Source organism: Eublepharis macularius, chromosome 5, assembly GCF_028583425.1.
Source record: "Eublepharis macularius isolate TG4126 chromosome 5, MPM_Emac_v1.0, whole genome shotgun sequence".
NCBI lineage: Eukaryota > Metazoa > Chordata > Lepidosauria > Squamata > Eublepharidae > Eublepharis > Eublepharis macularius.
In genome coordinates, this window is record NC_072794.1 from 8982283 (window position 1) to 9008102 (window position 25820).

At 50.2% G+C, this 25820-nt stretch overlaps 1 protein-coding gene across 1 annotated transcript in view; it reads left to right on the forward strand.

Annotated features, from left to right (window-relative positions):
* The window catches only part of LOC129331112 (guanine nucleotide-binding protein subunit alpha-15-like), a 60075-nt gene that overhangs the window by 18727 nt on the left and 15528 nt on the right, over nt 1-25820 (forward strand). The window contains exons 5-6 of the mRNA XM_054981463.1: nt 2528-2657; nt 6154-6307. Of these exons, the coding sequence (XP_054837438.1) occupies nt 2528-2657; nt 6154-6307 (284 nt within the window). The remainder of the gene's footprint in view (nt 1-2527; nt 2658-6153; nt 6308-25820) is intronic.

The following is a 25820-nucleotide window of genomic DNA, read 5'->3' on the forward strand; positions in this document are numbered from 1 at the left end:
TAACTTTCCTCAAACAGTGAAACAAAATTGTTCAGGAATGCATTTTTATAAAGCAATAGGTCTGCATTATAACATAATGATACAGAAAGATGTTTCAATAGAGAGAATGGAATTGTGGACTATACTACTAATCAGGGCTTTTTTCTGGGTAAAGAGGTGGTGGAACTCAGTGGGTTGCCCTTGGAGAAAATGGTCACATGGCTGGTGGCCCCACCCCCTGATCTCCAGACAGAGGGGAGTTTAGATGGCCCTCCGCGCCGCCAAGCAGCGCGGAGGGCAATCTCAACTCCCCTCTGTATGGAGATCAGGGGGCGGGGCCACCAGCCATGTGACCATTTTCAAGAGGTTCTGGAACTCCGCTCCACCGCGTTCCAGCTGAAAAAAGCCCCTGCTACTAATGTATATTATCTTTTGCTATATGTTTTTATCTTGCTTTTAAAGCATATTTCTACTTAGGTAAGACCATTTGGGGCATTGTTTAACATGTCATGTTCAATACTTTTGACTTGTTTCAGACTTCTGCTGTCCTAGTCCTATTGCAGTGCTTATTAGATGTCTCATCATCCTGTTGTGTATACTGTCTTACATTATGCAATCTGCCTTGAGTCTCAGCGAGAAAGGCAGACTATGAATAGCAAATAAATAAACCTTGGCTTGGTGTGATGTCTGAGAGCTAAGCTACAAGTGACACCAGACATGTGTTTTTTAACAAGTCGGGTGTGTAATTTACCTGGGAACTGTAGTTTTCAAAGATAGAGCCTCGGGGGATCGCTGGGAAGGAGGAACTTTGCAGGTGAGGGGAAGAGCTGGTAGTTCATCTCTCCATTGAGATTGTAAGAGAACAACTGCAAAGTTATATTGTTTAAGGCTTTCACAGCCGGAGAAAGATGGTTGTTGTGGATTTTCTGGGCTGTATAGCCGTAGTCTTGGCACAGTGGTCTTGGTCACAGTGACACTGAGAGATCTCTGTCTTTTGGTGCTACACCTCTGAAGATGCTAGCCACAGCTGCTGGCGAAACCTTAGGAACTACAATGCCAAGACCACAGCTATACAGTCCGGAAAATCCACAACAACCAATTGCAAAGTTCCTGTCCACCAGTGATCCCGTGTGGCTCTGTCTTTGAAAACTATGAAAACTGTTTCCCAGGTAGAACTGCATCCGCATCATATTAAAAAAACACGTCTGGCATCCCTTGTAGCTTGGTTCTCAATTGGCTAAGCCATAGTGACAGCTCTCGTACAGCCTCTAGACGCTGGTGCTGAGAGCTGGCCAGATGAGAGCTGAGGTTTGTTCCTGACCTGTTTTATTACCTGCTGGTGCTTTGGCGGGCTCGTTTAGTGTGTTATTTGTGCTGGTTTTTTAATTGATGGTTGTTGTGAATATATTGGGATAGTCTTACGGCTCAGTGATGTGTCTTTATTGTATTGTTTTATTCATTAATTTCTACCCCGTTATGTTCCCCAATGGGAACCTAAACTGGCTTACATCATTCTCCTCTCCTCATTTTATCCTCACAACAACCCTGTGAGGACAATTAGGCTGAGAGTAGATGCCTGGCTCAAGGTCACCCCACAAGATTTCGTGGCAGAGAGGGGCTCTGAACCTGGCTCCCCTGGAGCCTAGACTGACACTCTTCCTCTCTGGTTTTAAACTTGTATTTTTATTCTCTCTCCTCTTAGCCACCTTGAGCAAATATCTGGAGAGGTGGGTTATAAATCACCCAAACAATTTACAAAATACAATGGATGAAGCACCGTTTGCTGTAAAACTGTTTGGATTGTGAAGATGATGATGAACCAGCTGATTTGAGGGCTCATATGTTTGTTTAAAACATATCTGTCTTGCTTTACTACACATGCCTTCCCCAAGGTGCTTTGCAAAATTAAACAAAAAACCCCCATGCAATTAATTAAAAAAACAAATTGGAATGCTTGTAATAGCAAAGAAACTTAAATGCAGCGTCAGAATAAATGGTTAAGTGGTTGGGCTGTGAATCAGCATTCTACTGGTTTGAATTCCACTACTGCCACGAGCACTGCAGTTGGCCTTGGGCAAGCCTCTCAGCTCCAGCTCCCCTGCTGTATTGTAGGAGTAATAATAACACTGACTTTGTTCACCTCTCTGCGTGGGGCACTAGTTGGTCTTGAAGAGTGATTTAGAAGTGCAGTTATTATTTCCCTAAAGCAGACAAGAATTAAGCCCAATTTGCTTGGTGTTCAAAAGATAACGACTAAAATCCTGGGCAAGTCAGTCTGGGAAGGGTGTTTCATAGCCAAGGTGCCACCACTGAGAAGGCCCTGGTCCTCAGCCTCCTGGCAGGTTCCTATGAAAACAGGCAATCACTCCAGCTAAGCACAAAAACATTGTGAGCTCCACATAACTCAGGGTATAAAATCTAGTGCCTTAAGCCCTTTGCTTCCTCCTCAGTTTTTTTTAAATTGGGGTGCAGTTTTATAGAAGGTCTCCATCCATGACATTGAGCTGCATTTGGGATACTAATGTGACTTCATGCCTTTTCTATGCAGAATAGTAGATGTCGGCGGGCAGAAGTCAGAGCGCCGGAAGTGGATCCACTGTTTTGAAAATGTGATTGCCTTAATTTATCTGGCTTCCCTGAGTGAGTATGATCAATGTCTGGAGGAGAACATCAATGAGGTGAGAAAACAATGTCAAGTCTGTGAGTTTTGTGGGTCTTTGTATGGAACCCTGTGTGGAACAGGGATTTCACTCACAGGTGATCATTCAAGCCTAGGTTTGCCTCCACAAATGCCCGTTTCATCTCCTCCTCCACTGAGATCCTGATGGTGTCTTAGCCTGTGTCGCGGCAGAGGGAAAGCTGAGGGAGCAAGCCAGATTCATGCCTCATATGGAAGCAGAGTTAAGACTAGGGCTGATTCCGCACACGTTGGATAATGCACTTTCAATGCACTTTATCAATCGTTTGAGGTGGATTTTTTGTTCTGCACAGGAAAAAATCCGTTCCAAATGATCTATAAAGAGGATTGGAAGTGCATTATCCAACGTGTGCGGAATCAGCCTAGGTTAGGTTGCTTTTACATCATGACAATTCTCTATGGAACTCTCATTGCCTCTCCAAATATTACTAATAACAACAACAACAACTGTGTGTGTATATACTGCCCCACTCAGGGCGGTGAATAAAGTCAGTGTTGCTAATATCCCCACAATCCAGCTAGGGAGCTGGAGCTGAGAGGAGGGACTTACCCAAGGCCACCTGCAGAGCTCATGGCAGTTGTGGGAATCGAACCAGCAGAGTGCTGATTTGCATCCCAACCAGCTAACCACTATATTACAACAAAATACAGAGGCGTTTTTTTTTAATTTTTTTTAAAAATGGCAATTGTTGTATTGCTATAGTGATACAGCCAGGGCTTTTTTTCAGCAGGAAAGCAGTGGAACGGAGTTCCGAAACCTCTTGAAAATGGTCACATGGCTGGTGGCCCTGCCCCCTCATCTCCAGACAGAGGGGAGTTGAGATTGCCCTCCGCTGGTGTGTAGGGCAATCTAAACTCCCCTCTGTCTGGAGATCAGGGGGTGGGGCCACCAGCCATGTGACCATTTTCGCCGAGAGCAACCCACTGAGTTCCACCACCTCTTTTCCCAGAAAAAAAGCTCTGGATACAGCAATACCATAATTTTAAAAGCCGGGAGTGGGGGGTGGAACCCTCTAGCGATGTGGATGGGTGGTGGTGATTGCAGCCGCAGTGGGCTGCACAAAAGCGAAATGATGCCAACGTGGATGAGCTTTGCCAAAATGCACACCTTTCCACCCACACAGCTTGTAAACACAGTTTTCCCCAAAAGATTGTATCAGACCAGGGCTGGGAATAATTGGAGCAAAGAAAGGAAAAACCCTGATAGTGGACAATTAGGAGATGGCATCATGTGGATTTGCGGGGGGGGGGACAGGGGGGCTCCAGTTTGAATGCTAAATCAAAGCAAAACTTCTCTGTGTAAGCAGACTTAGTTAACCAAACCTCAACTGTGGTTTCAGATCCTGGACTGACATGCTCAAACCAACTGTAACTAATGTAGCATTACTGTGCTAACCAAGGTTAGGTTAATTAAAGTGATGTCTGAACTGACCTTCAAGCTTTGTCTGAGATGTTAAGTTTGTAGAGCTGGGGCAGGGAAGCTAGGTGGCTTTCACCTGCCAGATGCACTGTTCCAACCTGGGGTTCCACAAGATGCCTACAGATTTGACCACCGGTCTGCTTTTTTATATCTTTGCTTAAACAATCATATCTGCTAATGGGAACATCTTACAACATTTTGATAGTCAATGTCTAACTTTATCCTCCATTGCTTGTGGTTTTAAAATTGTTTCTTGAAGGTTTTGAATTTTTTATTGTTTTCAAGTATTATATACTTTCGCTGTTAGTGGTTCCTTATGTTACAAAAGCTGCCTTAACAGCTAGTTTTGTTGAGAGTTGCAGGATATTTCTTGTACTAAATAAAGTCTGATTTGTATAGGTCTGAGCTCAGTTGCTGTTCTGGGGGCTGCAGGGCTGTGCAATTTGGGTTTATGCCCAGTGTATGGCATGCAAACTTGGTAGCTGCCAGGACAGATATTCCCAGAGGGCAGGTGGGGAGGCAGCCCAAATCCTGTTTCTCTGTTGCACAGAGGTGCTCCTCCTCCACAGAGGACCCCTGCATGAGTTCTTGCTCTGGCATTGTCCCGCTCCAGTGAGTGAGGGTATTTTTTACCACCTTAGATGTGTTCAGATTATTGAACTGCTGCGATGGAAAACGTACCCTCTTAGCAGGCTGCCTGTTGTCTGTAAGTCCAGGTCTACCTCCTTAGAGGTGGTGGCATGCTCAGAGCAGTGACATTTTCCAACAGTTAACCTCTAAGAGGATAATGTACAAACCCAAGTACAGAGAGGCAACAGAATTGCCCTACTGAGAGGTTGACAGGTAGCATGGCTGAATGATCTGCCTTCAGAAGCAATTAATTGCAAGGAAGGTAGACCAGGGCAGTGATTCATGTAGAGAGGCATCAGGCAACCTCTGCTGACTGCTGCTTTGGGATCGCTGGAGACTTGAATCACTTCATTTACTCCACCCTCGAAGGTTTCTTGTTGCAGACAGTTTAGGAATTGCTGTTCTGCACAGCCGGAGCTTTGTTTGCCCTGGCTTGTGAATTGGAACATTTTTTTGTTTGAGTGAATACAAGAGTTAAAGGGCTGCTCTTAGCCCAAACTCAGTGCTTTCCAAATTGGTATGATTCTCACTGAATGGTTTTCGTTACTGCTATTTTTATATAGTTGAAACTGAGTATAAAAAAAATATTTTATAAATATGGATGCAAGCTTGGTGGTATGCCCCTATGCATCTTTCTAAAACATACAAGTTGTGCTTAATTGTTGGATTGTTGAGACATTTTATTCCCCGTTCAAGAGTTTCCCTAAGGAAGAGCAAATAAGTCACTCTTTACATGTTAAATTTATCTTTATTTCTTGCATGCTCATGTCTTCTTCCTTCTTTCCATATAAGCAACTTGAGAATGTTGAAGCTTTAAAAAAGTCATGTTTTGAAATTCATATCTGAAGGGTGGCCTGATCGATTTCAAGGCAAAGAAGGTCCTAGTTCACATAAGTAGTTGACTTGTGGAACTCACTGCCTCATGGTGTGGTGGTGGCTACTGGCTTAGATGGGCTTAAAAGGGGGTTGGGCAAATTTAGGCAGGGCAAGTCTATCACTGGCTCTTAGTCTTGTCAATTGAATGTGACCTCTGAGGTTAGACAAAAGGTTTGTGATTGTTTGATGCCAGGGAGCAGTCTAAAACGAGGTGCTACACTAGATGAACCATTGTTGTTATCTACCATAGGCACTATTTTACATCCCTATGAGGCAAAAACTATACATTGCAAGCAAAATGCAATTATTTTTAGAGCATGGGATTCCCCCCCCCCAAATCCCTAATTCCAACTGTATGCACAGGACTGGATTCTGTGGCACATGGAACTCTTCCTCTGATGCAAGAGGCTCCAAAGCAAATCAACAATTCAGATTAGAAGAAATAGCAAAATGTTGTAGCCCAAATGTGCTCGGTTCTCCCTCCTACCAAATCTTGCCTCATCTCTGGTGTGTTCTTAACTATTACCTCTCGCCTCCTCTTCCTGCGTAGAATCGGATGAGAGAGAGCCTTGACCTCTTCCGAACTATCCTGGAGCTTCCTTGGTTCCAATACACCTCCATCATCCTCTTCCTCAACAAAACAGACATCCTGGAGGAAAAGATCATGAGCTCTGACCTGGCCAGTTATTTCCCCAGTTTCCCAGGTAATGCAAACCACAGCGTGCAACGCTTGGCGAGTCCTGATCCCGATCCAGGGAGAACTTGCAAAGTTCACATTCTCAGACCCCCACCCCACAGGGCCATTGCTGGCTCCATTGTGAAACTTAGCCATAGTAGCCGTGTCAGTGATGTGATTTTTACAACTGTTACCAGAACTGCTCTTTATTATAATGGGGAATTAGCTATGGCAGTCTGCAACTTAAAATTAGCGCGGATCTTAACCTATGTCTACGGAGGTCCCGATCCCAGACACTCTAGTGAAAAAGAGGCAGACTACAAATAGGTTCCAAACACGTGTATTTAGTGTGGCGTAAGCCTAAACTTGCACAAGCATACAGAGAACACACAAGACCTAAGAAATACAGAGTAGGAAATACAGAGACGTTCGCATTAGCTGGTTCCCAACGATGGTGGGGAATACTCACTTATCCTGTAGCGAAGCAAAGACACAGCAGCGAGGTGGCCCAATGCCAGCACTGGGACCACAGACGGACAGCAAGGGGTTCTGGATAGGATGGCACGAGCCACAGACAGCGAGGGGTTCTGGATGGGAATGGCCTAAGCACCGTGTGGTCTGAGAGACCAGCTTAAATACCCCAAAACGTACCCTGGGGCTGGTGCTGTACTTGGTGGTTCTCACAGTTTAAAACAAAGGTTCTAATGGGTTACTGAATGGCTTAGATGGGCCACTTTGGTAATCTGATTGCGATAAGTGACACCTCAGGAAGAGGGGACAAAAGAGGGAGGGGGAAATCCGAGTGGGCTGAATGGATGTTCCAGCGGACAGGGCTTGTCCTGATGTCATCAGCTTCTGGAATGCGGAGGTTTCTTTGAGATGCATTCTCTAAGTGCTTGGGATGGTCGGCACTTAGTTCCTTCTCCGGGGCGGCTCCTAAGATATGCAGAGCGGGGCGAGGTACTCTCGCTGCGGACGTGGTGTGCTCGCTTCTCTGAAATGGCTTCCCAAAGCAGGCTTCTTCCCTGGGTCTTCTGGCTGCCTAAGAACATGGATGCCGGCTGGGCATAGCTGGGGCTGGATAGCAGGCTGCCCGGTAGCGAGGGCAAGCTCGGCGACCGGCCCGCGGGAGGCTCCAGGCGGGAACTGACCAGGGAGCGCCTGGCCAGGCTCGCTGGAGGTTTCCCTGGCAGGCGCCCGGCTGCTAGCAGTGGCTTGGGCCCATATGAGGCAGGCTTCCATGGAGGCAAGGGAAACAGCACACAAAACACAGTCCAAAGCAGGGAACAGGCACGGTCTGTGGCAGATGGCAATGCAGGCACGGGGCACACTTGTAACACAGTCCAAAGCACACACTGGGAAGTCCAGGTACAGATCAGGGCAGGGCTGCCCAGAAAAAGAGTCCTTTGTGCAGTTAACCAAACATGGAGTCAGTAAACTACACAGTCTATTGCAGCAGCAAGGTAATTAACAAGCAAGCAGGAAACTGACACGTGTACCAGAACACACACGTGCAGGGCAGTCTTTGGTGCAGCAGTAAAATAGCAATGCAGGAAACTTCAACACAGTTCATGGCAGGCCTTAAAGCATGAGAGGGGGCCTACTTGGCAACAATTCCCCCCCTCGGAGACCACGTGACGTCAGGCGCGTGGGTCTCCGAACTTGACTTCAAAGGCGAGGTGGTCGGCAATGTCCGGTGGTCGAGCTTCGAGCGAAGAAGGAGTGGGAAGGGGAGGGGGAGGAGGCGTCACTCAAAAATTTAGTTTGGAGAACCACCTAACCGAATAAGTGCAATTTGGATCAGCCAATGGGCTGCAGGTCTCTGGGTTCACACCAGGAGGTGTGCTAAGTGCAACCGTCAGAATAAATAGCAATAATTCATAAGCAATAGCAATTCATAGTTACATAAGCAGTAATGAGCAATTCATAGCAATGAGTAATTCATATGCAGCGGTAAATTCATGGGTATAAGGTTAAAAGCAAAGGCAATTCATGAGCCAATTCATGAATACAGGATTAAAAGTGGGCAAATTCATATACAGGTAAAAGCACAAGCAATTCATAGATGGGTGATAATTCATACAGGGTAAAAGTGAAATGTGCAAGCAAGGCATAGACCAATTCATCGAGGGTGGAACAATTCATAGGTGGTTAAAACCATAAATACATGTTTAGATAGGCTAAAAACAATTCATAGGTGATTTAAAACCAGTTCATAAGTAAAAGCAGCAATAATAAAAGCAAGTGCGAGGAAATAATTCATGAGGGTAAGCGGTGGAAGGGCTCATAGGGGGTCAGAAAAATAAACTTCGCAATTAAAAGACCAGTTCATACAGTCAGATTAAAACCAAATTCATAAAATGTAAAACCAATGTTTAAATACCCAATAAAAGAGACCGTTCAGGAGGGGTCTCTGTTAAAACCAAATTCATAGGATGATAAATAGGCTAAAATCACTTCGGCGGAGGGAGTCAGGTTAAAAGGCAATTCATAAGGATGAAAGCAAATTCATAGGAATAAAATTGATGAGGGGCGATTAAAAGATCCCAGTTCATGGGAAGATCATGGGCGCACTTGCAATAGACAGAGTGAGGGATTACTTCGGGGCTAAATTCATAGGGGTGAAATTGATGGAAGGCAATGGAAAGAAATTCATAGAGAGCTTAAAACAATAGAGCGGCAAAGATCACAGACGGCTCAGTCTGCAGTACAGCTGCTGGACTGGGTTGCATATATACAGGAACAAGCAAACTTAGTCCATGTGTTCCAAAACACACTTCCACCCCCCCTTGCTGTCTGCGTCAATCCGCAGGGCAGGGTCGGCAGGCGGCGAGAAGGGCTTCAGGCACACAGTTCTAGTCCTCATGGAGGTAGTGCCGCTGGCGGTCGTTCGTAGGCGGGTCGTGGGCTGGGAGGCAGAGAAATATGTTCCCCCCCCCTAGTCCACAAGAGGGCCTCGGAGCGGTGTCCGGCAGCAGAGTGTCCATGGGGCTGGTTCAGGATCCGTACACATAATAAAACATAATCATAGTTCATAACACCATAAATAATAACACAAGCAAGGGATCAAAATGGGGCGCCAAGAACGACCTTTAAGGCAGGAGGAGGTCGGGATTGTAACGATCCAAGCGGTGAGACATCTGGAGTTGCTGGAGCTGTCGGCGGCTCCAACAGCCCAAATAAAGTAGTGAGGCACACAACAAAACTTGGAAAGCCAAAATAACAACGATCGGGTGCAAAGCCAAATTGTAAATTCCAGTGGCAGTGGGGCTCCAGCCAAAGAGGGTTTCCCACCACGAGTGCTCACCGGTGGTCTTAATCCGCTGGGCAAGGTCCAAAATCTCTTTGCCGTTGTGGGACACAACCAAAGCAGTAGTATCCCCGTCCCTCTGGATGCTCTGGAGGGTGCGGTGGAGCTGCGGGTGGGCCAGGAGCTCATGGATTAGCTCCAGACCGATGCCAAGGGAGATGGGCTTCATATAACGATAGATGGAGGGTGCCACCAGGATCTCTTCCTGGGTCCAGACCGGTACCGTGTAGGTGAAGTCGCAGGCTGCCACCGAAGACAGGTTGCAGAAGCAGCGGTTGACTCCCGGGATCACAGGCTTAAGCTGGGACGAGTTCAGGATCACAAAGTCGCAGGCCGTTCGCACACAGGCACATCCTTTCCCAAGGTAGACCACAGTGGAGCTGTTCTCCCGGACGACCTCAAAGGAGCACTCGTTGAGGGCGTCGACTTGCGGGGCTACACAGGGGTGATGAGGTGCAAAGGCTTGGTCCTGGCAAATGAAGCCGGTCTGGTCTCGATGCTGGCACCCTTGGAGGCTGACGAGCTGCCATCCGGTCGGGGTGAAGCGGGCCCAATGGTCAGGGTGGCGGGCGTAGAGAACTTCGGTGTCGCTGACTTGGAGTCCCAGAGGCACGACTGGATACACATGGAATGACTCGTGCGCACTGGCCCTTTAATAAAAATAATTTAAGCTCCTGGGTGGTCGGTGAGAATGAGGAATTTACAAGGGACCACCAGGATTCAAGCTCCAGTTCAATGGGTGACAATTTGGGCATAATCAATCTTTTAATTTCCAGGGGCAAGTGCCCGTCCATGGCTTGCCGAATTAGCCCCATGGCCACAGCCTGGTTTAATTGTTGGGCTTGCATACATGCCATGGCTATTGACACGTTGCGTTCAAAAGACTGGGTTCCTTTGAGCAGCAGAGAAAAATCTCTTTCAAGTTGACTCTCCCAGTTAACTAAAATGGAGCTGATCTCGTGTTGCCCATTTGAAATGGAATTTAGGGACTGCACCACCGGTTTACCTAAGTCAGAGATGCTAGTCGTAACATGGGCAAACTTATTAGCGAGAGTCTCAATGTTGACCGAATCCATGATTGCTAAGCCTCCGGCTGCAGAAGCAGTCCAGTTGGCGATGCTTCGTCTGGCACGCGAGAGAGAGGGAGAGGGATCGATCCACAGTTGTAGCCATGCATTCCAACCCTTGCTACCGGCCTCCAGATAGGGAGCGCACTGCGGCAGCCTCTGGGTTATATTTAGCTCAGCTAAGTCTATGCGGATCTCTTTTAAAGACATTTGCGGGTGGACTAGAACTCTCTCTCGAATGTCAGTTTTCAAAACATGGGAGCCCATTATATGCATGCCGCCTTGGCTTAATTGTTCATTGCTAGCAATCAAAGGGTCAATTTGGATGGTGTGGGTCTCCTGGGTCCGGATCAGCAGGGAGTAATTGCCTGGTTCGTGAGTCAAATTTACAAAGAGCAGCCCAAGCCGGTGAAATTTCTCTACTAGGGGCTTGGTTTGGCATTCGGGCGTCTGTTGAACCAGTATCCAATCGGGTGGGCCATGTTTGTCTAGGTCTTCCTCTTTTACAATCCAGGTCAGGTTCTCCCAGCGCTCTATAGCAAAGGAGAGAACTGCGCCTAAAGGGGGCGTGATGGTGACTGATGCAGTTTCAGTGGTAGTAGTGCCTAGTAGGATGGTCATTCTAAAGGGGTCTCCTGCCTTCCATACTGCGGCCGACACTAAAATAACTTCACAGTATGGTCCGAAAGCCTCAGTGACAAACGGCGAGGTTTCGAAGTTGGCAGGGGTGGTATATTTGTCTACCACCGGGACTGTGGTGGGGGCTGGCCTGATACGGGGAAGGAACATACATGGGATCGGAGCAAGTGGTGACACTGTGTCAGTAGGCGAGTAGCATACTAATTCTTGGGACATGGTTTTCACTCCTACACATAAAATAACAAGCTCTGGAGGTCGGATCCACTGCTCTTCGCAACTGCGGAAGTTTGTGCGATCCGTGGGGGTGGTCATATTGCTCTGCTGCACAACCTTGCAGACCATCATTTCATTTTCTGCTAGTGTATTAATACATCTCCAGTGGGGGTAGGGCATTAATTTGGACGGGCGACCTTCTATTAGGGTGCCTGCCAGCACGAGCAAACACAGAGTAGCCAGGTGCCTCATCTCCTGGCCTTCTTTTCCTTTCTGTAGTGAAAAGATCCTGGGGAGACCTGCGGATATAAGTACAGGTTCCCTGAGTTTGTTGCATCAAGATAAAATAAAGTGAAGCGGGGGGGGGGAAAGGGAGGGTGTTTTTCTGCCAGCACAGTCTATTAAGCGGGGTTCGAACGAGAAGTCCCAGGGCACTAAGCGGGCCTTCCAGCTTGTTGCTCTGGGGAACTCCTGTGCAGGGGCTTCTTCCTAAAGCATGTATATTTCAGGGGGGATGTCTTTGCGTCGGGCAAGGGTCGGCCGTGCGTTAGGCGGGATTATGCAAACTCGCCCCAGGGGTCCCTGGGTGCCTAGACTATGTGGCCTTCAGGTGCCCCTTGCTTGGCGGCGGGCTATTTTTCTTTTGCGGGCTGAGAGCTATCGGTCCGGCTCGGCCTGGCCTTGCCGCTTTAAAAGGGAAAAAACTAGAGAGCGGTATCCAGCAACTATAAGGGTTGCTGCAAACGGGGACCTTCGCTTACCCTCCTAAAAATGGGCTTTCGTCATATGTTTGCAGGACTAGCAATTTTTGGAGGGACTCCCTCGGGAGGCCCCATTTTCTGGTTTGAAAAAAAAAAAGGTACACCGGGCAAAAAGAAAGAAAAATGCACTGAGCGAAAAGAAAAACGTACGGAGCAAGAAGCATACGGGTGTGGGGTGCTTTTAGGTTGCCCTTACTTGGGGTGCCTGGCATGGCTTTATTATAACTTCAATATGTCTCCCCCCCTTCTTTTCCCTTATACGGTACGGGCAAGGGAAAAGATTACATTGGACGGGGCGGGCGGCTGCTGGCGGAAAGGGCCGAAGTGGAGCCGAAGGCGCTCGGCGGTGTTTATCGAAAAGCGGCGGAGGCGTCGGAAATCTTTCGGCGCCGCTGGGTCTGGGTTGTTCGGGGGTCATCTTGGCGCGGGGGATTCTGGCTATGTAAATGAGGCACGCTGCCCCTTGTGCGTAGCGAACGCACCTCAATAACATATTCCAGAGGGCACATATCTACAAAATACTGGCGGGTCTTTTACCTTTGCACTAAAGCGTACTAGATGGTGGTGCCGTATAGCAACTCACCATGACGAATATGAACATTAGTAAAAGAGGGGGTTGATGGGCTGGACGGGGGTTTCCTTCAGGGGAGGCACGGCCCTCAAAGCCAAAGCCGACCATCATGCGAAAGCGTGGGTCTGGCAGGTGAGACCCCGAATCTACGTAGATGCGGGATCTTCACCAGCACGGCTGTGAAATGTTTTCAAACAAAGAAATCACCTTATTTGGTGGTTTCAACGTTGGAAGAATGCATTCACTTTTGGGCTAAAGCCTCTCCAAACACTCACACACAGCAAATCTCTTTTGCCTGTGCAATTTTTTTCCGAACACGCGGCTTAAAATCCAATTAAGAATCACTTTCGGTGGTGGTCCTATTTGGCTTTGGTTGCCGTGTTTCCCCCTAGGGTCCCAACTGTGGGGCCCGCCTAGTGAAGTTAAAGAATAGAACTGAAAAAACTCTTAACTTATATATATATATATATATATATTCTGCCGTTTCTTTTTATACAAGAGCTACAAAGGTCTGGTCTAAGGGGACACAGGGTATCTCTGGCCCAGAGTGAAGGGACATCTGGCGAATCACTGGGCAGAGGGGGGCGGGGCTGGCGGCTGTTCCCCCAGGGTCATACACAGGCGGGGCGGTTTGGAGCGGCTTCCCTTTCCATTCCTTTAATTGAGAGGCGTGGAAGTATTTTAACCAAGTGCCTCCTGTCTTCCTCCGGATGGCTACCTGATAGACGGCTGGAGAGACTCTTTTCGTGATTGGGACGGGGCCCTGCCATTTGGCCGCTAATGAGTGCGCCTTCTGTGAGAACTTCCTATATAAAACGAGCTGTCCTTCTTCCCACTGCCTCGGGTTCCTGACCCATCCTAGTTTGCGGTCCATATCCTTCTGAGCTGTGCCTAACTTCTGGGCCACCTGCATGTGGACGGCGTGTATGGATGAGATGAGGTCCTGAACCCAGGCGTCATTAATTACTACGGGTTGCATATCAGAAGGGAGCTGCGTGTCTAGCCAGAAGGCTTCTGGGAGCTGCATTTTCCGTCCTGTCATGACCATGTGGGGCGTGAGTCCGTGAACTGCGGTGGTGCCTCTGATGGCCATTAGAATTATGGGGAGTTTTTCATCCCAGTCTCTCCCGGAGGAGCGAACCATCTTGCGGAGAGCCTCCTTGAGGGTCCGGTTGGTTCTTTCTATGGTGCCGGAAGCCTGGGGATGGCCGGCTATGTGAAAGCGTTGTTGGATGCCTAATGCCTTGCAAAGTTCCTGGGTGACTTCTCCAATAAAATGTGAGCCCAAATCGGAATCCATGACTCGTACACTGCCCCATCTTGAAAATACATTGTTGAACAGTAGTTTGGCCGTGGTGGCTGCAGTGTTATGCTTACACGGGAATGCCTCGACCCATTTACTAAAGGGATCTATGACAGTGAGACAGTAGCGATTGCCGCGTGGAGTGGGAGGAAGGGGACCGATAAAGTCAATCTGTATACGAGCCCAGGGCCCATCAATTCTCTGATGCTGGAGGGGAGCTCTAGGTCCAGTTGGGTCTGCATTGACCATAGCACAAGACAGACAGTTGTCCACCCATTGTGCTACTTCGGTACGCATGCCAGGCCACCAACCAACCTCCTTGACCCTCTCCAGAGTCAGGTCCTTGCCTCGGTGTCCCTGCTCGTGGACAAACTGAATCAGGTCGGCCCTGACTTCCAGTGGCACTACCCAGTGGCGTTCACCAGCTGTATCTACTGCCCAGACTATGCCTTCCTCTTCTCGGATCACTAGTCTTCCTGTCTGGTCTCTTCCTGCGGCTAGGAGGTCAGCTACCTCTGGGTCGGATATCTGCAGTTGGGCTAGGTCTAGTGTACCCGTGGTTCCCTGATCCTGGCTGCGGGCTTGTGCCCGGGTGGTGACAGGGTGGAGGGGACAATCTGGGGCTGGTTCCGGTAAGGGAGCATTTTCTGTGGCGGCTGCCTTGGCTGCGAGGTCTGCCTGGTCATTCCAATAGGCGGTCTCAGAATTAGTCTTTTGGTGTCCTTTAACATGTGTAACCTGCGTTGGGCCTGTGCGAGACTGGAGGAGCGCGGCTACTTGCTGCCATAGCTGTAGGTGGGCTACGGGCTTCCCATCGCTAGCTCTCCACCCCTGACTCTGCCATACCGGGAGCCAGACGGTGGCGGCTTTGGCCGTCCAATCCGAGTCTGTGTAAATGGCGAGTGGGCTTTCTGGGGGCTCAAACTCAAGCACTGCCAGAAGCGCTTGCACCTCAGCTGCTTGGCTGGAATGGGGGCGGGCTGGACCTTTGAGGGTATAGGCGTCGCTCACTCGCACAGCGCCATAGCCTGTCCGAGGGGAGCCACCAACGTGAAAGGAGGAGCCGTCACAGAACCAGCATGTGAAGCCGTTCAGTCGGGCTTCCTCTAGCGGGACTCCCCATGTGACTGGCCAAACAACCTGCGGTGGCGGGTCCAGGGGGCACTCGTGCTCGGTCCCGGTTACTAACAGGCCATAGGGGGCTGGTGGCTCAGTGGCCTCTTTCTTAAATTCTACTCCGTGGTTGACCAAGGCTAAGGTCCATTGTGCTATGCGGGTGTTAGATACCTGCCCGTCCTGTATTTTTCCAGATAGGATGTACTTGAGGGGCGTATGGGTGGTCTGGACTATCGTGCGCGAGCCACCTATGATAAATTCCCAATGGGTCAGACTCCAAACCAGAGCAAGGCAAGTCTTTTCGCATGGGCTGAACTTGGTCTCTACTGAAGTTAGGTTGCGAGAGGCATAGGCTACTACTCTAGCGGCTCCCGCTTGCTGCTGGGTGAGCGTGGCTCCGATGCTCTTGTCCGAGACTGCTAGCTGGATAAAGAACGGCTGGGTGACATCCAGATGGGCTAGAGCTGGGGCTGCGGCCAGACGACGTTTCAGTTCGGCCAAAGCTGTCTGCTGATCTGGTCCCCATTCCCAGGGAGTGTTCTTTTTAAGCAGGGCATAAAGAGGGCGAGCCTTATCGGCAAATGACTCGATGAAATCTCGAGAGAAGTTGAAGGTTCCTAGAAGGGCTCTAAGGGAGGGGACGTCGGTGGGTGCAGGCAGCTTGGAAATGACCTCCATTCACTGGGCATCCGGGGTGCGGCCCTCGGGTCCCAGGGTCAGACCCAGGTACTTGACACTGGTCTGAACCAGTTGGGCCTTTTCCCTGCTTGCCTTGAACCCAGTCTCGCGGAGGAGTTCTAGGACTTCCCTCGTGACTTGGCGAGCTAATTCTTCTGTGGGGGCGTGGACCAGGATATCATCCACGTAACTCAGAACATGGGGCCTCGAGGAGGGTTGGAGGCGTTCCCACATCTGGACTACATGGGCATGGCAAATGCTGGGGCTGGAGTGGAAACCCTGGGGTGTCCGCTTGAATGCGTATTGCTGGCCGCGGAAAGTGAACGCGAACTTGTACCAGCAAGACTCATGCAACCGGATGGAGTGGAAGGCGTTGGCCAGGTCTATGACCGAGTAGAACCGGGACCCAGCGGCAATGGCTGTCAGGATCTCGTTGTACTTGGCCACAACCGGGGCAACTGGAGAGGTGGTGGCATTCAGGGCACGAAAGTCGACCGTCATTCTCCAGGTCACTCCATCTGCTTTCAGAACTGGCCACAATGGGGCGTTGCAGATGGACTGCATCGGGAGTATGACGTCCCACTCAAGGAGTCCTTCTATGGTCTTGGCTATCCCTGCCTCGGCTTCGGCTGGGTACTTGTACTGTCTCTGGGGAGGGGGGTCCTTTCCTTCAATCAGGACGCAGGCGCCCTTCACTATCCCACACTCGGCTTTGTCTGTCACCCAAACTTCGGGAAAGTCCTGAACCCAGGGGTCTCCTGTGATGGGGGCGAGAGGCAAAGGGGCCTTAAGGGCTGCACATCGATGGACTGCATTGACAAAGTCTGGGCCTCCCGGGATGCGCCACAGGAGCCCGTTCGCCAAGTCAATGGTCAGTCCCTCGGCTCGGAAAAACGGCATACCCAAAAGTCCATCATCTTCTCCCCGGTTTGCGCATGCTGAAATCCGGGTGGCCAGGCTTCCAACGGAGAAGGGGATATCCTGCCAGACCGGGGATTCCTGCATGCCGCCTCCAAAACCGGCGAGTTGCATGGTGGTAGAGGTCTGAGTTCCCTTTGTAACTAGGGTGGGCCGGAGTATATTAAGTGAAGCTCCGGTATCTATGAGGAGGGTGGCAGGCTTCTTCTTTTCCCCGGGAGTCCCGATCCCTGCCTTTACTGTCGGTCTCTCCCATGTGTCCGGCTTTAGTTTGGCAACTATGCCCACGGAAGGAGATTGGGACTCGGGGCGACCCTATTCTGATCCTGTGCCCTGGTCGGTGAAAGCGGCACTTTCTCTAAAGGGGTTGTTGGGGCTCGGGCGTTCCCGGACCGCAGCTATCGGGGGACCCGGAAAGGAAAGGTCCGGCGGTAAGGGGGGCGCCGTTGGGGGTACTGGGGGTTGATCGCCTTCATTAGAACGGACGTGGGCTTTCCAGCGAATAGCTCCATGTTCGCTCCAATGTTTTTGAGTCGCATCCAAAGTTCCCATCGGAGGGGGTCCCTGGACTGAGGCGTGCTGCCGCGGTCCTTGTAGCCCTCGTGGTCGCTTTGCGGTGCTCCCCAAGCGTTAGACTGATCTGGAGGTGGGTAGACCTGATGGTTGTACGGGTGCGACGCTCGAGAATGGGAAGGGGCTAGGGGCGCATCTTGCGGTCGGGGCTCGTGGGGTCCCTGCTGGGAGGAGGAACCGTAACTCGGGGTGGGTGCAAAGGAAACTCCCGGGCGGTAGTCCCTTGGCCCTCTTCCCCGGTTAAAACTGCTGCTCCTTCCCCTCAGGATTCCCCCCCTTGCCTCTGAGTACGAGTTGCGTCCCTGCGGTCGGTACTGAGAGTGGGGGCCATGGTTGGCATAGGTGACTGCACTTATCGGCTCGCTCTCCTTCCTACGAGAGGCCGGGGACTTCACATGGCGGAATGCTCCGGTTTCTCGCAACAGGCCAGCAATGCTCCTGATGCGAGCTTCCAGGTCTCCCCATGAGATGCTCCCGGGTTCAATTCCTGCCAGGGCTAGGCGGGTAGTGCTGTTGAGACCATCTATGACTGCCCTTCTGAATTCTAGCTCATCGAAATCGGGTACATCGCTCGCGTCTAAATCTACTTCATCTGCTAGCTCAGCGAGAAGCTGCTTCCTAGCTAAGTATACCTCTGGGTCCTCTCCGGGCTTTTGGGACTCTGCAATGTACAGGGCCTTTAAGCTCTTGGTGGGCCATAGGAACGCACATAATTCTTTAATTGCTCCGTACTGACTGCGGGTGGCTAGCCTTCGGTTAGAAACGTAAGCATTAAGGGCTGTGACTATTTCGGGGCTGGCGCAGTGGCGGGCCAGTTGGGCCACATCGGAACCACTAGCGGAGGGCTGAGAGGTAGTTACGTGAGTGAACCATTGGATGGCCGTGTCTCGGTTCAAGGGCCCCATATGATCTGCTATGGCTTGGAGCTCGTCGGGCCTCCAATTGCGGGTTTCCTTAACGACCCGGTCTGTCTTCTTGCCGTCCTCGTCCATGGATACAATTTCTTTAGTAGCTATTGTCTGGAGGGGCTGTGGAGCTTCCTCGGGCTGGGATGACGGGGGTGACCAACTGTCGGTACTACGGTTGTTGGGGGTTTTCCGGGCTGTATTGCCGTGGTCTTGGCATTGTAGTTCCTGACGTTTCGCCAGCAGCTGTGGCTGGCATCTTCAGAGGTGTAGCACCAAAAGACAGAGATCTCTCACTGTTCTCGCTTTGCTTTCTCCTCTAGCTCTTTCCTCTCTTTGTCCTGGACTATTCTGAGCCTCTCTATTTCCTGCTCACTATCTTCCTGCGCTATCTGTAATTTACTAATTAGGGACACGCTGTCCTGTAAGGCAGTGAAAAGTGCCCAGGCTCCGTATCTGTCTTTCTTACTTGACTTGGGTTTCTCCTTCTCGCAAAAATCCTGGAAGGCGCTTCTAACTATCTGGAGCGGGTCGGGTCCCTTGAAGGAACCGGCTTCCCAAGGGCAATCTCCCTTCTTAACTAGCCACTTCTCCAGGCGAGGCACGGTGGGGTTTGCCCGGTACATCTTTCCTTTCGTTTAAGGCTGATCTCGGGGCGGTTAAAGAGTGGATCAGCGGCACCACGGATGGGGTGATTAAAGCTCCCTATAAGTTTTCCCGTCTAGGGGCCGTTCAGCGGTTATTCTCCTTCGGGTCCTCGGGGATTCTTACACTGGATATTCAGGGGTTTTAACAACTTTTTTCCTCTCTATGTTCCTTTGGGAGGTTTATCCTTCCCTCCGGTTCTCAAGGATTTTTAAACTGGGTACTACACAGGTTTTTACCAGGGGTGATTTTTAAGGGTCCTACTATTAGGTTCACAAGGGTATTTTTAAGGGTCCTACACTCGGTTCTTCTCCACCGGAGGAGAAAGAAAATTCCTATTCCCGTTTCAAGCTTGCCTACAAGCCACGGGACCAGGAAAGCTTACTGGCTCAGAGGGTGCTCCCAAGCTCTCTAAGCCCAAGAACAAAAACTCTCAGTGCTTCCAAGCCTCTGCCTAGAAGCCAAAGCTCAGGGGTCTCCCAAGCCTATGTGCTCAGAAAACCAAAAAGTGTTCCCAAGCCTCTGCTCAGAAACTGCAATTAAGGGGTTTCCCAAGCCTCTGCTCAGGCAACCAGAAATGCTCCCAAGCCTCTGCTCAGAAACTGCAATGCTCCCAAGCCTCTGCTCAGAAACTGCAATGCTCCCAAGCCTCTGCTCAGAAGCCAAAATGCTCTCAAGCTCTCTGCCCAAGAACTAAACTCAAAGTGTCCCCAGGCCTCGCGCTCAGAAACAAACAGTTAAACTGTCTCCAAGCCTAGACCAAAAGACTAAAGCGCTCAAGGACTGCCTCTGCACGTCCCCAAGCAAAAGTGCCCAGGAGTAAAACTATGGTACTCCCAAGCAGAAAGCGCTCAAGAGTTCAAACAACTCCCAAGCAAAAGTGCGCCCAAGAGTCTTACTAACTCTCAAGCGGAAAGGCGCCCAAGAGTCTAACTTAAAACTCTCAAGCACGGTGCGGCCGGCTGCCGCGGGGCTTCAGGAACCTGGCTTTAGATTCCCAAAGCTAAACTGACCAAACGGACTATCGATCCCTTCACGTTTCCTCCGGAGGGGGGATTGAAGCCTAAGTGCTGGCAGGAACAGGGTATTTGGACGGACTTAGGAGAGACGGGGGAGGGCGGAAAAGAATTTTATATGTGCTGCTTCAGGATGCGTATAAATCTATAGCCTACTTCTGGGATCCCACCCACATAGACGCGTTTAGGCGGCCCGGAAGGTGGCCAGGAACTTCACCAGTTCAGAGGTCCTCACCCACAGTACACCGGTTATAACGGCTGGAGGGCCTCGCGGTGCACCACAAAAGGCAAGTAGTCCAAAGCTGGCTGAAGGAAGAAATGGGGAAAAGCCAACCCACAAGATAGAGAATGCTCGCTAGAGCCACACACACTCACACTTTTAATTCCCTGAGCTAAATTGCGCTCTTTACACTGAGGTCTGGAAAATTTTCCTCTAAGTCTGTTCGCTGAAGACACGCGTGTCGACTCACGTGCATTCACACGAACCGGGTTATGCCCGCATCCTCCACCAGTAAACTGTTACCAGAACTGCTCTTTATTATAATGGGGAATTAGCTATGGCAGTCTGCAACTTAAAATTAGCGCGGATCTTAACCTATGTCTACGGAGGTCCCGATCCCAGACACTCTAGTGAAAAAGAGGCAGACTACAAATAGGTTCCAAACACGTGTATTTAGTGTGGCGTAAGCCTAAACTTGCACAAGCATACAGAGAACACACAAGACCTAAGAAATACAGAGTAGGAAATACAGAGACGTTCGCATTAGCTGGTTCCCAACGATGGTGGGGAATACTCACTTATCCTGTAGCGAAGCAAAGACACAGCAGCGAGGTGGCCCAATGCCAGCACTGGGACCACAGACGGACAGCAAGGGGTTCTGGATAGGATGGCACGAGCCACAGACAGCGAGGGGTTCTGGATGGGAATGGCCTAAGCACCGTGTGGTCTGAGAGACCAGCTTAAATACCCCAAAACGTACCCTGGGGCTGGTGCTGTACTTGGTGGTTCTCACAGTTTAAAACAAAGGTTCTAATGGGTTACTGAATGGCTTAGATGGGCCACTTTGGTAATCTGATTGCGATAAGTGACACCTCAGGAAGAGGGGACAAAAGAGGGAGGGGGAAATCCGAGTGGGCTGAATGGATGTTCCAGCGGACAGGGCTTGTCCTGATGTCATCAGCTTCTGGAATGCGGAGGTTTCTTTGAGATGCATTCTCTAAGTGCTTGGGATGGTCGGCACTTAGTTCCTTCTCCGGGGCGGCTCCTAAGATATGCAGAGCGGGGCGAGGTACTCTCGCTGCGGACGTGGTGTGCTCGCTTCTCTGAAATGGCTTCCCAAAGCAGGCTTCTTCCCTGGGTCTTCTGGCTGCCTAAGAACATGGATGCCGGCTGGGCATAGCTGGGGCTGGATAGCAGGCTGCCCGGTAGCGAGGGCAAGCTCGGCGACCGGCCCGCGGGAGGCTCCAGGCGGGAACTGACCAGGGAGCGCCTGGCCAGGCTCGCTGGAGGTTTCCCTGGCAGGCGCCCGGCTGCTAGCAGTGGCTTGGGCCCATATGAGGCAGGCTTCCATGGAGGCAAGGGAAACAGCACACAAAACACAGTCCAAAGCAGGGAACAGGCACGGTCTGTGGCAGATGGCAATGCAGGCACGGGGCACACTTGTAACACAGTCCAAAGCACACACTGGGAAGTCCAGGTACAGATCAGGGCAGGGCTGCCCAGAAAAAGAGTCCTTTGTGCAGTTAACCAAACATGGAGTCAGTAAACTACACAGTCTATTGCAGCAGCAAGGTAATTAACAAGCAAGCAGGAAACTGACACGTGTACCAGAACACACACGTGCAGGGCAGTCTTTGGTGCAGCAGTAAAATAGCAATGCAGGAAACTTCAACACAGTTCATGGCAGGCCTTAAAGCATGAGAGGGGGCCTACTTGGCAACAATTCCCCCCCTCGGAGACCACGTGACGTCAGGCGCGTGGGTCTCCGAACTTGACTTCAAAGGCGAGGTGGTCGGCAATGTCCGGTGGTCGAGCTTCGAGCGAAGAAGGAGTGGGAAGGGGAGGGGGAGGAGGCGTCACTCAAAAATTTAGTTTGGAGAACCACCTAACCGAATAAGTGCAATTTGGATCAGCCAATGGGCTGCAGGTCTCTGGGTTCACACCAGGAGGTGTGCTAAGTGCAACCGTCAGAATAAATAGCAATAATTCATAAGCAATAGCAATTCATAGTTACATAAGCAGTAATGAGCAATTCATAGCAATGAGTAATTCATATGCAGCGGTAAATTCATGGGTATAAGGTTAAAAGCAAAGGCAATTCATGAGCCAATTCATGAATACAGGATTAAAAGTGGGCAAATTCATATACAGGTAAAAGCACAAGCAATTCATAGATGGGTGATAATTCATACAGGGTAAAAGTGAAATGTGCAAGCAAGGCATAGACCAATTCATCGAGGGTGGAACAATTCATAGGTGGTTAAAACCATAAATACATGTTTAGATAGGCTAAAAACAATTCATAGGTGATTTAAAACCAGTTCATAAGTAAAAGCAGCAATAATAAAAGCAAGTGCGAGGAAATAATTCATGAGGGTAAGCGGTGGAAGGGCTCATAGGGGGTCAGAAAAATAAACTTCGCAATTAAAAGACCAGTTCATACAGTCAGATTAAAACCAAATTCATAAAATGTAAAACCAATGTTTAAATACCCAATAAAAGAGACCGTTCAGGAGGGGTCTCTGTTAAAACCAAATTCATAGGATGATAAATAGGCTAAAATCACTTCGGCGGAGGGAGTCAGGTTAAAAGGCAATTCATAAGGATGAAAGCAAATTCATAGGAATAAAATTGATGAGGGGCGATTAAAAGATCCCAGTTCATGGGAAGATCATGGGCGCACTTGCAATAGACAGAGTGAGGGATTACTTCGGGGCTAAATTCATAGGGGTGAAATTGATGGAAGGCAATGGAAAGAAATTCATAGAGAGCTTAAAACAATAGAGCGGCAAAGATCACAGACGGCTCAGTCTGCAGTACAGCTGCTGGACTGGGTTGCATATATACAGGAACAAGCAAACTTAGTCCATGTGTTCCAAAACACACTTCCACCCCCCCTTGCTGTCTGCGTCAATCCGCAGGGCAGGGTCGGCAGGCGGCGAGAAGGGCTTCAGGCACACAGTTCTAGTCCTCATGGAGGTAGTGCCGCTGGCGGTCGTTCGTAGGCGGGTCGTGGGCTGGGAGGCAGAGAAATATGTTCCCCCCCCCTAGTCCACAAGAGGGCCTCGGAGCGGTGTCCGGCAGCAGAGTGTCCATGGGGCTGGTTCAGGATCCGTACACATAATAAAACATAATCATAGTTCATAACACCATAAATAATAACACAAGCAAGGGATCAAAATGGGGCGCCAAGAACGACCTTTAAGGCAGGAGGAGGTCGGGATTGTAACGATCCAAGCGGTGAGACATCTGGAGTTGCTGGAGCTGTCGGCGGCTCCAACAGCCCAAATAAAGTAGTGAGGCACACAACAAAACTTGGAAAGCCAAAATAACAACGATCGGGTGCAAAGCCAAATTGTAAATTCCAGTGGCAGTGGGGCTCCAGCCAAAGAGGGTTTCCCACCACGAGTGCTCACCGGTGGTCTTAATCCGCTGGGCAAGGTCCAAAATCTCTTTGCCGTTGTGGGACACAACCAAAGCAGTAGTATCCCCGTCCCTCTGGATGCTCTGGAGGGTGCGGTGGAGCTGCGGGTGGGCCAGGAGCTCATGGATTAGCTCCAGACCGATGCCAAGGGAGATGGGCTTCATATAACGATAGATGGAGGGTGCCACCAGGATCTCTTCCTGGGTCCAGACCGGTACCGTGTAGGTGAAGTCGCAGGCTGCCACCGAAGACAGGTTGCAGAAGCAGCGGTTGACTCCCGGGATCACAGGCTTAAGCTGGAACGAGTTCAGGATCACAAAGTCGCAGGCCGTTCGCACACAGGCACATCCTTTCCCAAGGTAGACCACAGTGGAGCTGTTCTCCCGGACGACCTCAAAGGAGCACTCGTTGAGGGCGTCGACTTGCGGGGCTACACAGGGGTGATGAGGTGCAAAGGCTTGGTCCTGGCAAATGAAGCCGGTCTGGTCTCGATGCTGGCACCCTTGGAGGCTGACGAGCTGCCATCCGGTCGGGGTGAAGCGGGCCCAATGGTCAGGGTGGCGGGCGTAGAGAACTTCGGTGTCGCTGACTTGGAGTCCCAGAGGCACGACTGGATACACATGGAATGACTCGTGCGCACTGGCCCTTTAATAAAAATAATTTAAGCTCCTGGGTGGTCGGTGAGAATGAGGAATTTACAAGGGACCACCAGGATTCAAGCTCCAGTTCAATGGGTGACAATTTGGGCATAATCAATCTTTTAATTTCCAGGGGCAAGTGCCCGTCCATGGCTTGCCGAATTAGCCCCATGGCCACAGCCTGGTTTAATTGTTGGGCTTGCATACATGCCATGGCTATTGACACGTTGCGTTCAAAAGACTGGGTTCCTTTGAGCAGCAGAGAAAAATCTCTTTCAAGTTGACTCTCCCAGTTAACTAAAATGGAGCTGATCTCGTGTTGCCCATTTGAAATGGAATTTAGGGACTGCACCACCGGTTTACCTAAGTCAGAGATGCTAGTCGTAACATGGGCAAACTTATTAGCGAGAGTCTCAATGTTGACCGAATCCATGATTGCTAAGCCTCCGGCTGCAGAAGCAGTCCAGTTGGCGATGCTTCGTCTGGCACGCGAGAGAGAGGGAGAGGGATCGATCCACAGTTGTAGCCATGCATTCCAACCCTTGCTACCGGCCTCCAGATAGGGAGCGCACTGCGGCAGCCTCTGGGTTATATTTAGCTCAGCTAAGTCTATGCGGATCTCTTTTAAAGACATTTGCGGGTGGACTAGAACTCTCTCTCGAATGTCAGTTTTCAAAACATGGGAGCCCATTATATGCATGCCGCCTTGGCTTAATTGTTCATTGCTAGCAATCAAAGGGTCAATTTGGATGGTGTGGGTCTCCTGGGTCCGGATCAGCAGGGAGTAATTGCCTGGTTCGTGAGTCAAATTTACAAAGAGCAGCCCAAGCCGGTGAAATTTCTCTACTAGGGGCTTGGTTTGGCATTCGGGCGTCTGTTGAACCAGTATCCAATCGGGTGGGCCATGTTTGTCTAGGTCTTCCTCTTTTACAATCCAGGTCAGGTTCTCCCAGCGCTCTATAGCAAAGGAGAGAACTGCGCCTAAAGGGGGCGTGATGGTGACTGATGCAGTTTCAGTGGTAGTAGTGCCTAGTAGGATGGTCATTCTAAAGGGGTCTCCTGCCTTCCATACTGCGGCCGACACTAAAATAACTTCACAGTATGGTCCGAAAGCCTCAGTGACAAACGGCGAGGTTTCGAAGTTGGCAGGGGTGGTATATTTGTCTACCACCGGGACTGTGGTGGGGGCTGGCCTGATACGGGGAAGGAACATACATGGGATCGGAGCAAGTGGTGACACTGTGTCAGTAGGCGAGTAGCATACTAATTCTTGGGACATGGTTTTCACTCCTACACATAAAATAACAAGCTCTGGAGGTCGGATCCACTGCTCTTCGCAACTGCGGAAGTTTGTGCGATCCGTGGGGGTGGTCATATTGCTCTGCTGCACAACCTTGCAGACCATCATTTCATTTTCTGCTAGTGTATTAATACATCTCCAGTGGGGGTAGGGCATTAATTTGGACGGGCGACCTTCTATTAGGGTGCCTGCCAGCACGAGCAAACACAGAGTAGCCAGGTGCCTCATCTCCTGGCCTTCTTTT